This window comes from Megascapheus bottae, chromosome 6 (genome assembly GCF_031878675.1).
Source record: "Megascapheus bottae isolate mThoBot1 chromosome 6, mThoBot2.hap1, whole genome shotgun sequence".
Classification (NCBI taxonomy): domain Eukaryota; kingdom Metazoa; phylum Chordata; class Mammalia; order Rodentia; family Geomyidae; genus Megascapheus; species Megascapheus bottae.
The window spans coordinates 41,186,774-41,203,922 of NC_143514.1; the positions used below are offsets into that span (position 1 = coordinate 41,186,774).

Sequence of the window (17,149 nt, forward strand, 5' to 3'; positions counted from 1 at the left end):
CAAAATATTTAGTGCCAAAGAAGGTACTGACTGGTAAAGGCTTTTCATAATGAATATGTAGCAAAAGTAAAAAAAGCAAAAACAGTGCCAGGCATGGTGACATATACCTGTAATCCCAGCATTCTGGAGGCTAAGACAAATGTATTACCTGAAATATAGTGGGTTCAAGGGAGATCTCAAATAGTGTAATTCCTTAGAAAGCCAAAATAAAGTCCCAAAAATAAATACCAGGAAGCAGGTACTCAAAAGGGGTGGGGTGGGGTCAGGGAAAGGAATGGACAAATGAAGAGGAGAAGGGAAAATGAAGACAAAAATCTAATGCTTATATAGCCTACAAAATTAATAAGAGTGGTTCAGGTGCATGGTCTAGTGGTAGTGTGCTTGCCTAGCACGCACAAAGACCTGGGTTTGATTCCTCAGTACACAGAAAAAGCCGGAAGTAGTGCTTTCACCCAAGGGGTAGAGGGCTATACTTGAGAAATCCCAAGGACAGTGCCAAACTGAGTTCAAGCCCCAGCACTTAAAAGAAGAGAGAAAAAAAAGGAAGAGTGAGGGAAGGGATGGGTGGAGAAGGAATGGGTGAGAATGTTGAAAGGGGTAACGTCGATCTAGATGCATTGCATCCATGCCCTGCTTTGTTAAAGGCAACTTCTCTGTACTACTCCTTAAAGATAATTTTTAAAGGAGTCATGGATTCCAGATCACTCTTGAGTACACTGTGAGACACTGCCTCAATGACAACAAACTACTGGGGGAAAAAAAAAAGAAACTAAAAGAGACTAGTGAAACAAATTGGCCTTAAAACCAAATGTTCCAGCATTCAAGCAGAGACCAGGACATCTCAGATAACAAGAATGATGCAGTATTCTAAGAGGTAATCAACCCACAGCGACTGTGTAATTTACCAGCTTTCAACATTCTTTCTGTCAAACGCAGTGATGCCCACTGCATATGGGGATGGCGAGAATGTTTATTACAGCGGAATTTTAAGGCCACTAGAGTCACAGGAGGGTATGCAGCAGAGAACTGTTAGCCTTCTTTTCCATACATCAGGGTGGAAAAGGCATGTCTGGGTGGAAAACTGCTACATAGAAAAAACTTGCTTACAAGCTGTGTGTCTGTAAATTGAGTGAAAAAATCTAGGAAAGTATTGCTTGACTAACAAAATAACTAGGATAGAGGAGTTTTTTTTTTTAATTTTGGAGTTGAAGTCTGAAGAACTATTGTTTAACTGGTAAAATACTTTTGTAACAAAGTCAAGGTAGTAGAGATTCCATATGTCTCACTGAGTTCCGCTCAAGCTTTCACATTGTAGCTACTGAATCCATATTGACAGGTATACTTAGCACATGCTTGATTTATGTGTCATTAGCTGTATTATTATTATTGACAGCAACCCTTTTCTCTTCCGGTATTCCATCCAGGGCACTATACTGCATTTAGCAGTATAGCAGTATAGTGCATTGCATTTAGCAATGTTGTAACAAAGTCATGCAAACCAGAAGTTTGCTATGTTTGGATGACTTTGACATTTTTTATTATCCTACATTTATAATCCTACACTGTTCACTTTCTACACATGCTTATAATATATTCCAATCAATTTCATCCCTCTATCATTCCTCTTCCCCCTTTGCCCATTCCCAAAACAATTTCAGCAGGTTTCACCATTGCAAATAATTGATTTTGACTATGCTCAACTTGCTTCATCCTCAAAGAACTATTATGAGACAAATCCCCTTCTAATTAATGAACACTTGGGGGCAAAACATCGAAATTACAAAGCCTCATATGTATCACCTACCAGAGAGAAAAAATGACCATGGGAAACACAAATTACATGTCAAAAACATTTTTATAAATGATATTAAAGTCACAAATTACTGATGGAGCAGCCAGTAGTAATTTGGGAAGTATGATGAAAGTATTTTCTAAGACAACATAAAATATAACCCTTGACAATTTACAAGATACAGAAATGTTAATAGGAGTTTCTTGAAAGTAGCTTTTCTTTTTTAATGCCTGTAAATATTTCGTCAGTTTGTCAGGAGTGATGAGTAGATATGGTTGGAACATTTTCAGATTACTACCTGAAGGCTAAACTGGACACTGGTGGCTCACACCTGTGGTTCTAGCTATTCAAGACCTGAAGATTACAGTTTGAAGACAGCCTGAGCAATAAAAGTTTGTGAGACACTTATCTCCAATAAACTAACAAGAAGCCAGAAATGAACCTGTAGCTCAAGTGGTAGTGTACCAGCCTGGAACAAAAGAAGCTCAGGGACAGTGTCCAGGTTCTCCTGAGTCCAAGCCCCAGGACTGTCACTGAAAAGAAAAGTGTAAGACATATAAAAGAAAAGTTTTTGGAAAGAATGTACTACAACTCTTGTTTATTTCAATTTTGTCTTAGAAAAGGAAAATATTAAGCTTAATAATTTCTTAATAAATGGACTCTGAATGGTAGACTGATTTGGTGTAGGACCACTAATATTCTACAGAAAAAGAATAGATTGGAGTTTGGGCTACAAATTTTATTTTACTGATATGGTTTCACAGAATGAATGAGTGAGTGAGTGAATAAATGAATGAATAAATAAATAAAGCAGACAATAGGAGACTGGAAAAACAGAAGCCGGGGAAAAATCAAACCAAAATTGATGAGTATTCATAGTATTGTCTTCCAACATTATAAGCTATTCTTGTGGAAAAAGATTTTTCTGTTTAGTCAGAAACATACTAAGGGACCAACAATTACAGAGATTATGACATAATGCAAGAATTTCTACGACAGGCATGCTGGCTCAGACTTATAATCCTGCCCACTTAGCAGGCTGCGATCAGGGAGATAATAGTTCAAGGAGATCATAAGCAAAAAAGGTAAGGAGATCCCCATCTCAATCAATAAAAAGCTGGGCACCTGTCATCCAGCTATATAGGAAATGGAAATAGAAGAACTGTTGTTTAGGCTGGCCTGAGAGATTGGGGATTTTTTTATGATGACGAAAGCGAAACACCAGCAACAAACAACCAGGGGTACTACTTAAGCAAGAGGGCCTGCCTAGCAAGCCCTTGAGTTCAAATCCAGTCCTGTCAAGAAAGGACATTTCTAGTGATTAAAATTATGAAACTAAGAAACTAATTGCCTTGAGAAGCAATGAGATTTTAATTATTCGTGTGCTCAAGATGTAAGCTGTAGAAAAGATTTCTGAAGATTACATCATAGCCTGAGCCTGAACACCTCTAAAGTTACTTCTTACGCAGAAATAATTGTTGAAGACCTGAAACAATATAAATACTGCTGTATAATAAAAAGTTAGCCAGGCGGGGCACAGTGGCTCATGTCTGAGGATCATAGTTTGAGACTCTCGGTGGTAGGGGAAAGTTAGTCCTAACTCCTAACTCCAAGAACAAGTTGGGTGTGATGGGTGCATACCTGTAAACTCAAACATGTGGGAGGCAAAGGTCAGGCGATTCCAGTCTAATACTGACTTCAGGCAAAAGTGAGGCCCTATCTGAAAAATAACTGAAGTAAAAGTGGGGCAGGACTAAGGCCTACAGGCTAAGGTATCCAAACATTGGGAGTTTCACACTCATATACACAGAGAGAGAGGAAGAGAGAGAGAGAGAGAGAGAGAGAGAGAGAGAGAGAGAGAGAGAGAGAGAGAGAGAGAGAGAGAGAGAGAGAGAGAGAGAGAGAGAGACAGAATTTAACTAGATTTTATCCTGGGAGAGAGAATAAGTCCTTGAAAATTCCCACTTGAAAGGAGTGTTCTAAGAAGATGATGAAGGTGAGACTACAGCCAGCCTTATGATGAAGGTAACCAAGACAAGAGACTAACCGGGCTGTATGATGGAGCTCTGGGGCCTGAGCCAGGTTTTTCTAACCCCGCCTCCCACCCTGTGAGGAGAAGAGGGGGCCATAGACTGAATTCTGGGAATCTGCCATTGAAAAGCCACAGCTGACTTGCTGGGCAAGGCCTGCCACAATGAGGGGAGGTGTGCCAAGAAGTGGTATGGAAATGATGACCTGGTTTCAAATCATTTCAATTAAGAGCTAGATTTAAGGCTTAGTATTTGATATTTATTAATGGTAAATATAACAGGAAACACAGAAGCAGACTAACTTATGAAAAATAATCAAAATACACTGGTATCTCAGATAACTGCTTAAAATAATTTTTTAAAACTAATTTGTGGTTTTCAACACATGAGTGTGTCTTCACATTTTGGACATAAGGTAGCCCAGTCAGCTTTGAGCCAGCACTTTGGGTTAACAGGGGATGCCTGCTTACCTGGTTTGCCAGCTCGTCCACACAGCTGAGGCTGCAGAAGAACTTGTAACATGGCAGGGTTGTTTAAACTTCTCATAATTTGTACAGGATTAGGCTCTGGAAGTAATCCCTTTTGATTACTTTGTGTCTTCCATGAATGCAGCCGAACATTAGAACAAGCATGGATACAAAAGACAGCATTTTAAAGGCTTTCTCCTAGACATTCTAATTCATCAAAGATCTATTTTCCAACACAACTTGTCTTACATTATGAACCAGTTGTTTGCTTTCTATCCAGCTTTCAAGTTAATTTAGCGGTCCTATTTTACATCTGACATGAAATCTTCATGAATGTCAATTAAATGTCAATTGTTTTCACAAAGACTCACATCTAGCAGAACAAATCTCTTCATAATAAGCACATAAGATAGTAACAAGGAAAATCTGAATTAGCTACCAAGGAGACAACTTGCTGGCACAATATGAATCTTCTTTAATACTACAGAAGAGCTTTATTATTCTGTTGATCTGAAGCTTAATAATGTAGGGTATCTTGCAAATATTTTTTATATTCCAAGTCTAACACAAGACTAAAATAAGCTGACTTCATATATATATGTAATTGAATGTAAGTATTCTGTTTTAAAAAAAACTAGCCTAATCTATGAGGATCTTAACTTTAATAATAGAAAATATATAGAGATTACCTTCTTGAATACTTGTTTGTTAAACATGACATTTGAAATATGATGTAAAAATCAATGTTAATAAATTCTTTAATAAAAATAATAGAAAATAAAAACTTGAAATATCTAGTCATGAGAAAATGGAGACTTGATCAGGAAATCGAGATCCCTCTTCCAATCTAGACACTGAAACTAAAAGGAAGAGAAGACTCTGAGAAACTTCCATAACCCTGATTAAAAACAAAAACCAAAACCCTTGGAGAGAAGGTGTACAAGAAACCAGAAAGATTGCACTAGAGAGCCTGGATCCACACAGGGCAATTCGAAGAAAAGCTTTTGAGTTTATGACTGAGATCTTTCCTCTACATTGCCTTGAGGGAAGGGAAGCTGGCTCTTCTGGCCAGAAAACAAGGCAGGAAAAGAGCAGTAAGGTTCAGTGACAGCCATAGAACAGAGGAATTAGCCCTGAGGGACAGCAGGGAGCAGACAGGGTAAGATATGGGCAATTCAGTTTGCAAGACTCTTACCTCCAATGAACCACTTAGAAAAAGCCATAAGTAGTACTGTGGCTCATTGATAGAGTGCTAGCCTTGAGCAAAAGAAACTCAGATCACTTCCCAGGCCTGGAGTTCAAGCCCTGGGGCCAGTATCAAAAAAAAAATGACTGAAGAGTACCCATTAGATAGGACTATTAAAAAATAATAATAGTAGTAATTTTTTAAAAATCTCTGCTAATTTCCATGAGAGTACTGTCACTTTAACAGCAAAGGCAGAAACTACAATGCACTAGGCTGAGAAGGGAATAGATAAGAAATGAGAACACTGAATTAGGCTTTTTTTCTAAGAAATTCTGATTGCATAGTTGTAAAGAACAACATCTGGAGAAGTTTCTCTCAACAGCAATAAAAACTCATGTATTTAATGAAATTGTAAACAACAATGAAAAGAATCAAGACAGTACAAAAAGCAAAGATATAAGTCTCTAGCTCTCATGACTTCAGCACCACCCAAAATACAGTAATAATTGACACATACAAATAGTATGATTTCTCTTCCTCCTACTTGCAGGGTCCCCAGTGATGACCATCACCTAAAACACTTCAATGATGAGGCTGTATTCTGGAGCAGAAGTAATTGTTTCATGTCAACAAGACTGTTCTTCTTTGGGATCCCTCTGAGACGTACAACTGAGACAATAACTAAACCAGGCACCCTTTGCTCAGACTACTTAACTAGGCATACTTCTCTCCCCCATCCCAATTTTTCTCCTGTTTAAACCTAAAACTCATGCCTGTTCCTCAAAGATGGGATGAAATGCTTACTTTGTGTTCCCATGCCATATTAATAACTCTCTTTTAACATTGCTCGTCTCCTTATTTGGCATGTTGGGCTAAGTGGCTGGACCTGGGATGTTAGACCCCTGGAGTTAGACCTCTGATCTGTAATTGTGGTTACAGAGGTTCTGCTTCCTCTAAGAGAGCAGGGATCTCTACTCAACACCAGTGAATTCTGACAGCTCTCACTGTGCACGAAGCCAGCACCAAGTAAAGATTTGTAGAATGAATGGTATTAATTGAAGAGGGAGGTCAGAAATAAGAAAAGTTGCTTGAATGAATCTAACACAAAGCCTTCATGTCTCTAGAAAGTAGAGCCCATGACCATCTGACAGAAAGATGGACAAAAGCAGGAACAGAGTGCAGATATCAGACACTGCTGTGGGAAATGCCAAAGACCAGATGAGTGACAAGCTGTGGGTAGCTGGGCCAGCTCTGAACAGATGCCATTCCTGGGCATTGCTAGCCACTTGTTTATTTTTCTCCATGAGAAGCTAGTGTCCTGACTTTGGAAGTAGGCGACAGGAATGGATTCAGAATTGCAAACTCCACAATCCAACAGAGAAAACTTAGACAGAGGCATGGAAATTGATGGGGAACAAATGGCTAAAGTAGTCAATTACGTAAGAAAAAATACAGGAATAATGAAAGAGACAGCTAAGAGAAGACAGGCTCTAGGACCCGAAGTGAGATGAGAGAGGAAGAGAAGGAAGAAGGTGGAGATGGCCATGTTCTGTCTGTCCCCCTATCCTTGATCTTCCTCTCTCTGTAGCTCATCTAAAAGTCAGTTTCAGACTACTCTCACCATGGCCTGCCTCGGTGTCACTATCTCATTTAGCTATTTTATCAGCTCTCTACTGCTAATCAAATTCAGTTTAAGTTCTCTGGGCACACCAGTCTTCCCTGCTGTGATGTCAGGCTACCACCTCATCGTATATAGCTCTGTGTTACTATCCAAGCTGTCTACTTATAAGCACATAAACCCAGCTCAGGCCACTGCTGGGGCTGTTTGCTTCACCTTGTCACCTATGCAGTCTCCTCCTCACAGCTGTCAGATTCGGCAAGTCAAAATATGAGATATTCAGTTAAACTTGGAGTTCAGATAAGCAATAAATGATTTGTTAACATGAGTGTGTCTCATGTACAATCTGTATTTGGCAATCTTATCCTCCACCCATCTACATATGCCATTGTTTAATGTCACACTTGAATGTCATCTGCTTCATGAGGTCTTCTCCAGTTCTTTCAAATGTGTATCTCACCCTTCGTTAAATAAAAAAATGATTTACTAAGCTATGAAGAAGACGGAGACCTGTATGTGGGGCTTCAGGACAAAGAAGTGGGGAGGAAGAGGTAGATGGTTGATGATAAAGAGCAGAAAGGAGACACATGACTTCCTCTACTCATACTTAGGAATACTTAGGAAAAACATCCAGTAGAGGCACAATATACTCCAACCTCACAGCTGAAGGGCAACTCCAATATTTACTGAACAAATAAAATTCTTTTACAGAATTTCTCACGATAAATACATCTTTTAACTAAAAAACATTTTTAAGGACAACAATCATTCGTTATATGGCTTTTATTTCGATATCCTGGAGGTCCTTTCAATTAGCTTCATACTATATGGCCTTATGTATCAAGATTTTGCTCTATTGCAGATCTCTGCTAGTAGAGCCCAAGGTTTCTACTGATTATGACAAATGAGGGAAACCATTGAGCCTAAGTTCCTTTGAGTCTGGCTTACTTCACTTAATATGATTTTTTTTCTAAGTCTTTCCATTTCCTAACAAATGGGGCGATGTCATTCTTTCTGACAGCAGCATAGAATTCCATTGTGTACAAATACCACAACTTGTTGATCCACTCATCAACTGAGGGACATCTAGGTTGGTTCCGTATCTTTGCCTTAATGTACTATGTTGTCTCTCATCTCCTTTGCTGTCCCTTGGTTATCTCATATTGTTATAGTATCTCACTTTGTTATCTGATATATTGAATTTATTTGTATTTGGTTATTTGAAATTTGATAGGGAAGGGGGGAAAACCAAGATGGGTGGGAGGTGTGGGGGGGGAGGGAAATGGGTACCAAGACATGTGAAAGGGTATCAATGTACGTGAATTAATGCACCTTCTATCTGGCAAATATCATGTAATCCTTTTACTAATTACAATTAAAAAAAATGCAAAAAAAAAAACCAAAACATTTTTTTCTCTATGACAACTTCTTTTTTTTTTTTTTTTTTGCCAGTCCTAGACTGGAGCTTGGTCTGAGCACTGTCCTTGGGGTTTTTTTCCTCAAGGCAAGAACTCTACCATTTGAGCCGCGGTGCTATTTCTGGATTTTTCTATGTATATGGTACCAAGAAATGGAACCTGGGTATTCGTGCATGCTAGGCAAGCACTCTACCACTAGGCCAAACTCCCGGCCCTCTATGACAATTTCTGTCTTGGTCTTACAAAGATATCATTTAGTCAATTTTCAGAGAGGATGAATGTGAAATATAATAACAATTCAGTGAACAAGCAATGACTTTGGATAGTATGTCTAGATTAAGATAGTCTTAGAGTTTTCTATAATTTTAGACAAAGAAACCTGAACAGACCAAACTGCACTTACCACACGCTGTGAGGCTATCAGAGCAGCTAGGGTGCTTCGGCCTGATGCTCCTGGGGCACAGAAGGACACCTGGACTTTGCCCCTGCTAATGGTCACGCCATTGGTTGCCTGCTGGGCCTCCTCCGCCTGCTCTGCAGAGTGATACTCAACCACTGCAAAGCCACCAACGTAACTGCCTTCATCCTGTGCAAGCTGACACCAGGCACATTATTACAAAGAAATTCAGCAGGTGACTCAGTACGCTAGCTTACAAGGCATCCTTCCTAAGTTCAAGAACAAGCGGACCTGAGCCTGGTAGTCATGACCATAATGTATCCTTTCTCCATGAAAACGGAAGGATATAGGGATGCTTGGGCAGACTCCATAGGTCCCTCTCTAGAGGCAGGACAATAGACAAGGATCTGTTGAATCTCATTCTGATTTTTTAAAAATAATTTATTTTAACAGTCAATTCCTAACTGATGATAGTCCCCGGGCATTCAGACAAATATGTGATTGGGGATTTATGAGAACATGTGAACATGCAGTAATTGAAATTTTCTTTTAAACAAAAGGCACAGGTTACAGAGACATAGAGAACAATTTTTGGACTACACATTGATGTAAAACAAGTATTGTCAAAAATAGACATGTGAGTGAAAGCACATTCAATTTGTAGTTTATTATATGAGGCAGATTCCCTAGAATCTGCCAAAGTAAAAGTAGTGCCAAGATTTATTAAGATAACCATGCCCAACATTCAACCTTGAGTTTTGAGTAAAGTGCACTATGTAGAGCTAGTTACCCACCTGTAGGAGGGTACTGGGAGATACTAAAGACATGTAAAAACTGACACCGTGAGAAGAAGACCAGAACATTTCCAAGTTTCAAACACATCTGAGTTGTCTTATATATGTGTATACCGCAACACTTGTCTTTCAGGAAACATATAACTCTTATGTGTGGGTTGGCATCTCATACACTGATATTACAAAAATATCAGTTCCCAGTCCTTTTCTTTTTTTCTAATTTTTGAAACTTAACTTAGCTTTCTATTTTTCTTGTTATATTTACACCGAATTTCTATTTTTATTCACATTTTTATTCTTTTTAAAAATTTCCTCAACTATCTTTTTCTCCATAAACATTCCAAGCATGTAAAGAAAAAGCATTACATTGACCTCTTCCCAATACGTCCCTAACAGCTCTGTTCCTCTCATAATCCAAACCAGATTTCCACGTCTAATCTCTTCTTCAGTCCCAAGAATTTCTCTGGACAGCAAGAAATTGTAATCCCAGTATTGTTTTAATAATCCTTGGAAGCCTTAAAATAGTGACTATCACTGTTTCATTATGATAACCTTCATTCCCATATAAATTAGTTCATTATAAGTCTTTCAAAAGCAAAGTCACTCTAGATCCACTCATCAGTAGTTTCAGAAATGAATATTTCAGTGGGCACGAGTGGCTCACACCTGTAATCCTAGCAACTCAGGAGGCTGAGATCTAAGGATCAAGGTTCAAAGCCAGCCTGGGCACTAAAGAATGAGAGTCTCTTATCTCCAATTAATCATTAGAAAATGGGAAGTGGGGCTGTGGCTTAGGGGTAGGGCAGTAGCCTTGAGCCAAAGAGCTGAGGGACAGTGCCCAGGCCCAGGGGTAGGGTGAAGAGCTGAAGAGCACAGGGAGAGTGCCCAGGCCAAGTTCAAGCCCCATCACCCACAGACACACTTAAAAAAAAAAGCAGGAAGGAAGAAATAGAGTACCAGAAGAAAAATTGATAGCTGTGTAAAAAATCGTAAGGGCAGTCATACGCAGTATCTTTATCTCTATTCATTTGGATATATTTAATCTTACTACAATTAAGTGCTTCAAAACTCTTACGGTACGGTTTTCAGGATTTCTCCAAACATCTCACTACCACGATTCTATGAAGCCACTATACATTCTTGTTAAGTTGTATAACATTTTCCTATCCTTTCCCACACTGTTCTTTATGTAAGATTTGCCAGACTTTTCCTCCTTGTCATTCTCTGATACCAGACTCTGAAATAAGGCATTCTTCTATTCTCTGCATTTCTGAAATTTGGCATGGTATCTTATAGTGAGAAGGGGGTAAGTTAGTTGGATAGACAAGGGGTGAAAAGCTGGATGAATGGATGGAATAGTAGTGTTGAGTTTGCTAAGGCATACTGAAGGACATATAATAACTAGTGTGCATCATCAAACAGAAGTGATTTAAAATTTCCTATGAATCTTAAGTTTTCATTATAGGCTAGCACAGAATAAAAATTGTCCCATGTGCTATTTACAAGTATGATAAAGAAACTTGTAAGTTCATGTATAATAGACACAAATATTTTTAAATAGCTCTAATAATCTCTTAAAAATACCTACCTGGCAAAATATAGGTTTATGGATACTGGAACAAAGTTGCAACAGCTCTTCCGAATCCCTGTAGTCACTCGGAAGTTTATCTATACAAAGGCACTTAGAATGAATGAGCTCTGAGGCCAAAAGATTCACATCCATCCACTGTGCAAAGAGTGCGGATTCTCCCAGCTGTTTGCCAAGCAGTTCCAATCTGGCCTTTGCAGCAAAGTCTTTTTTCATGTACTCCACAAACCCATAGCCTTTGGAGTGGCCAGTTACTTCACTGTAGACCAGAAAACATCTCTCGATGTTTCCATAAGCACGAACAAGTTCTTCAAACTCTTCTAATGTAAAAGAAATGGGCAGGTTGGTAATACACAGCAAAGCATCTGTAGGCTGGAGCTGGACTATTAAGTCTTTGCCTCGAAAAGAATACTGATGAAACATCTGAATTGCATCCTGGGCTTGTTCCCCATTCAGTAAGGTAACAAAAGCTGGAATATAATAAAATGAATGATAGTGTTTTGAGGCCAAATTCTTTTTACTATAACCGACAGCAAGAAAAACATTTTAGGTCCATAACTCAGCCTACTCAGACACTTGCACATTTTTCTGAAACAAAATCATCATGCAGTTATAGCATTAGCAGTATTCATTCTATTTTGCTGTTTCTTTAGATGTTGAGCCTCCACTGAACTAAGTTTGTGGCCATTTGCTCAAATAGAAAAGTATACACATGGGGCCGGGAGTTTGGCCTAGTGGTTAAAGTGCTTGCCTAGCATGCATGAAGACCCGGGTTCGATTCCTCAGTACCACATACGTAGAAAAAAGCCGGAAGTGGTGCTGAGGCTCAAGTGGTAGAGCTCTAGCCTTGAGAAAGTCCAAGGACAGTGCTCAGGCCCTGAGCTCAAGCCCCGGACTGGCAAAAAAAAAAAAAAAGAAAAGAAAAGTATACACATTAGGAATTCCCCCCGTAAGATCCAACTTTATTCTAAGGGCTTTTTGTTCATCTTTCCCAATGATACACAGATTTTTCCCCCTAACAATCTGTGGTATCAAATTTTATGGGGACCATACAAACAACAACAACAAACAAACAAACAAAAACCCACTTCACTGGGGGCAAGGACCATGGTTTAATTTGCTGATAAGCAAGAGGTACTAAATTCAAAACAGCAAAATGTTTTAAGAAGTCACTGACATAAAAACAAGGTTAGAGGACCACCTTTCTTCCTAGAGAAATGTGAAAGACTCTATTTGATAGTATGAACCAGAAAAAAGTGAAGGTATAGAAAAAATACCCTAAAGCAGGGAAGAATAGATATATTCATATCTGATAAAGTAGATTTAAATAAAACTGTTCATTTTATATTTATGAAAGGAACACTCCATTCAGAGGAGAAAATAATTATTAACAGTTATACACCAAACATCGGTTAACTAGCAGCTACATAATACATGTTGTGTATCTTCTCTACAGCCCATGAACTACTCTCCAAAATAGATCGTATTATAGGACTCAAAACAAAGCAAATTTAAGGAAATTTGAATAATTCTCTGAGAATATTCTATCAGATCATAACAGAACAAAACTAGAGCTCAATAACAAAAGAAACCACAGAAAACAATCAAACATATGGAGATTGAGCAACAAACACACTACTGAATGAAATCAACAGTGAATCACTGAAAAGACTACGAGGGAAAAATCAAAAGTTCATAGAATCCAGTAAAAATGAAAATAAGCCCTACTAAAACCTTTAGGATACAGCAAAAGCAGTATGAAAAGGAAAGTTTATAGTGTGAATGCCTACATCAAAAAACAGAGAAATTTCAAATGAATAGCTTAATGGTATATATATCAAGCTCCTAGAAAAATAAGAATTAGCCAAATCTGAAACCAGAAAATGAAAAAAATAATAAGGCAGAAAACAACAGAGACTTTAAAAAACTACACAAAGATTCAGTGAAGCAGTGGGTGCGAGGGTCTGTTTCTATAATCTTAACTACTTGGGAGACTGCAAACAGAAGGATTACAGTACTCAAGCACTTCGTACTCACAAACAGTCCAGAGTACAAAGGCTTGTGTGACCCTAAGGATTAAAAAAAAAAAAAAGCACATGGCTAAAGGTGTGGCTCAACTGATAGAGCACTAGCTTAGCGAAAACAAGGTCCCACTTCAGAACCACATGCTGGAAAAAAAGGTCAATGAAATAGAGAGTAGGGTCTTCAAAAAGATAAAATTATAAAATCCATAGCTAATCTGACTAAAAGGAAGAAGCAAATGACCCATGTAAATACAGTTAGGAAAAAAAATGAGATTATCACAACAAATAGAAGGGAAAGCCAGAAGATCATGAGGGAATGCTATACATTTAAAAGATACTCAAGGAAATTGAACAATCTAGAAGCAATGAATGCATTTCTAGATGAAGTTGATCTACCAAAATTGAACCAAGAGGATGTAGACTGCTTTAATAATAAACCTATAAAATAAAATTAAAGCAATAATTTAAAAACCCCTCCCAAAAAAGTCCAGAACTCAACAGTCTCATTACTGAATTCTATCAGACACTAAATCTCCTCAAACACCTCCTTGAGACAGAAAGAAAAGGAACAATACAGAGTTATTCCTATGAAGTCAGTATTATATTCATTTTCAAATAACACAGTGAGGCCGGGAGTTTGGCCTAGTGGTTAAAGCGCTTGCCTAGCATGCATGAAGACCCGGGTTTGATTCCTTGGTACCACATATAGAAAAAAAGCCCAAAGTGGTGCTGAGGCTCAAGTGGTCGAGCTCTAGCCTTGAGAAAGTCCAAGGACAGTGCTCAGGCCCTGAGCTCAAGCCCAGGACTGGCAAAAAAAAAAAAAAGAGTGTCAAATAACACAGTGATACATTAAAAAGAATTTTATACAGCAATTTCTCTGATGAACATAAATGCAAAAATTCTTCATAAAATACTTGTCAACTGGATTCAACAATACATCTAAATGATTATAAACAATGAAGCTGATTTCATTCCCATGATGGAAAGTTGTTTTAATGTATGTAAATCAATAAATGTCATAAAGTACATAAATAAGATCAAGAATAAAAGTCACATGCTTATCTCAACTGATACATAAAAACCTTTGAAAATGGGTGCCGGTGGCTTACACCTAGCTACTTAGGAGCTGAGTTCTGAGGATACTGAAGCCAGCCCAGGCAGATAAATTGGACAAATTTTTATCTCCAGTTAAGAAGCTGGAAGTGAAACTGTGGCTTCTATTCTAGAGTGTCAGTCATGAGTGAAAAGGCCAAGTAACCAGGGATGGAGGCTTGGCTCAGTTGGTAGAGCAATAGCCAATGAGTGAAAGAGCCAAGTACTATGTATGAGTCCTGATCTCAGATCTAATAAAACGAAACAAAACAAAAAAACCCAAGCAAGAATACAAAGCCCTGCCGGGCAGTGGCTCACACTTGTAATCCTAACTACTCAGGAGGCTGAGATCTGAGGATCATGGTTCAAAGCCATACTGGACAATATAAGGAATACAAAGCCGTGTCTCTTTTTTTTAATATATTTTATTGTAATTAATAGAAGGATTATATTATATTCACCAGATAGAAGGTGCATTAATTCACATACATTGATACCCTTTCTCATGTCTTGGTCCTCATTTCCCTCCCCCACACCCCTACCCCTCATCTTGTTTTCCCCCTTCTCTATCCAATTCCAAATAGCCAAATACAAATATATTCAATATATCAGATAACAAAGTGAGATACTGTAACAATATGAGATAACCAAGGGACAGCAAAAGAGATGAGAGATAACATAGTACATTAAGGACAACAATCCCTCATTATATGGCTTTTGTTTCTATATCCCAGAGGTCCTTTCATTTAACGTCATATTATATGGCCTTATGTATCTAGGTTTTGCTCTATTGCAAATCTCTGCTATGAGAGCCCAAGGTTTCTACTGATTATGACAAAGGGAAACCATTGAGCCTAAATTCCTTTGAGTCTGGCTTACTTCACTTAATATGATTTTTTCTAAGTCTTTTCATTTCCTAACAAATGGGGCGATGTCATTCTTTCTGACAGCCGCAAAGAATTCCATTGTGTATAAATACCACATCTTGTTGATCCACTCATCAACTGAGGGACATCTGGGTTGGTTCCATATCTTTGCTATGGTAAATTGTGCTGCAATGAACATCGTTGTGCTAGTATGTCCTTGTTTCTGGACAATTGGGTAAATGCTTAGTAGTAGAATTGCTGGGTCATAGGGGAACTCTATGTTTAGTCTTTTGAGGAACTGCCATACTGCTTTCCATAGTGGTTGAACGAGTTTGCACTCCCACCAACAGTGTAGTAGTGATCCCTCCTGGCCACATCCCCTCCAGCATCTGTTGTTATTAGTTTTAATAAACCACATTTTAGGGCATAAAACAAACCTGGGCAGATTCAGAAACATTGAAATTATTCCCTGCACTCTCTCAGACCGCAAGGGCATCAAATTGGAACTGAGCACCCATCTCCACCAACGAAAACCCTGTAACTCATGGAGCTTGAACAACACAGTGTTGAATCACCAATGGGTCATTGTAGAGATCAGAACAGAAATCCAACAGTTTATGAAACTTAACAAAAAGGAACACACAAAATACCAGCTCCTTTGGGACATGGCAAAGGCAGTACTCAGAGAAAAATTTATAGCTCTGAGTGCCTACAATAACAAATTAGAAAAGTCGCAAACCAACAATTTAATGTGTCACCTTAAGCTCCTGGAAAAAGAGCAACAAACCAACACTAATACCAGTAGAAGGAAGCAAATTATTAAAATCAAAGCAGAATTAAATGAATTGGAGTCCAACAAAAAACTATAGAAAGAATCAACAAAACAAGGAGTTGGTTCTTTGAAAAAATTAACAAAATTGACAGACCCTTAGCAAATCTTACCAAAAAAAGAAGGGAGCATACCGAAATAAACAAAATCGCAGACAAAAATGGTAATATCATGACAGAAATTACCAAGATCCAGAGCATCATGAGGGAATACTTCTCAAACCTTTACGCCAACAAATTTGAGGATCTAGAAGAAAGGGATGAATTCCTAGCCAAAATTAACATACCCACACTGAACCAAGAAGAACTAATAACCCAACTCAACAGGCCTATTTCAAGCACTGAAATAGAAATGGCAATAAGAGACCTTCCACCTAAGAAAAGCCGTGAGTCTCTTATCTCCAATTAATCACTAAAAAATGAGAAGTGGGGCTAGGAGCTCAAGGGTAGGGCAGTAGCCTTGAACTGAAGAGCTCTGGGATAGCGCCCAGGCCAGAGTTCAAGCCCCATGAGCAGAGAGGAAAAGAAGGGAGGGAAGGGACAGGAATCAACCACAAAGCCAACATCAAAACTAAATAGGAAAAACAAATCATTTTCTTCCTATAATCAAGAGTGACACAAGTGTGTCCACCTTCTCCATGCCTACTCAATATATTACCAGAGTTCCTAGCCATAGTAATAAGGCAAGAGAAAGAAATAAAAAAGACAAAAATAGGGAAAGAAGAACTCTTAATTATTCACATTTATAGATGGTATAATTCTATAACTAAAGAACTCTAAATATTCTACTCTAAAACTCCTAGATGTGATAAACATCTTCACCAATATAGCAGGGCACAAAATCAACATACCAAAATCAGTAACTTCTCTGTATATTGACAAACTGGCTAGGAACCCATTTAGAACAATTTTATTCACAATACTCTAGGAGTAAACTTAACCAAGGAAATGAAAATCCTCCACAATAAAAACTACAAATCTTTGAACAGAGAAACTGAAGAAGACAACAGAAGAACATGGAAAAGACTTCCCTTGTTCATGGATTGGTA

General features: G+C 38.3%; 1 protein-coding gene across 1 annotated transcript in view; it reads right to left on the reverse strand.

Annotated features, from left to right (window-relative positions):
• Window positions 1-17,149, reverse strand: part of Raver2 (ribonucleoprotein, PTB binding 2) — a 67,911-nt gene that overhangs the window by 17,502 nt on the left and 33,260 nt on the right. Inside the window, exons 4-6 of the mRNA XM_090333978.1 lie at window positions 11,291-11,760; window positions 8,915-9,106; window positions 4,293-4,419 (exon numbers count right to left, since the gene is read on the reverse strand). Of these exons, the coding sequence (XP_090190104.1) occupies window positions 4,293-4,419; window positions 8,915-9,106; window positions 11,291-11,760 (789 nt within the window). The remainder of the gene's footprint in view (window positions 1-4,292; window positions 4,420-8,914; window positions 9,107-11,290; window positions 11,761-17,149) is intronic.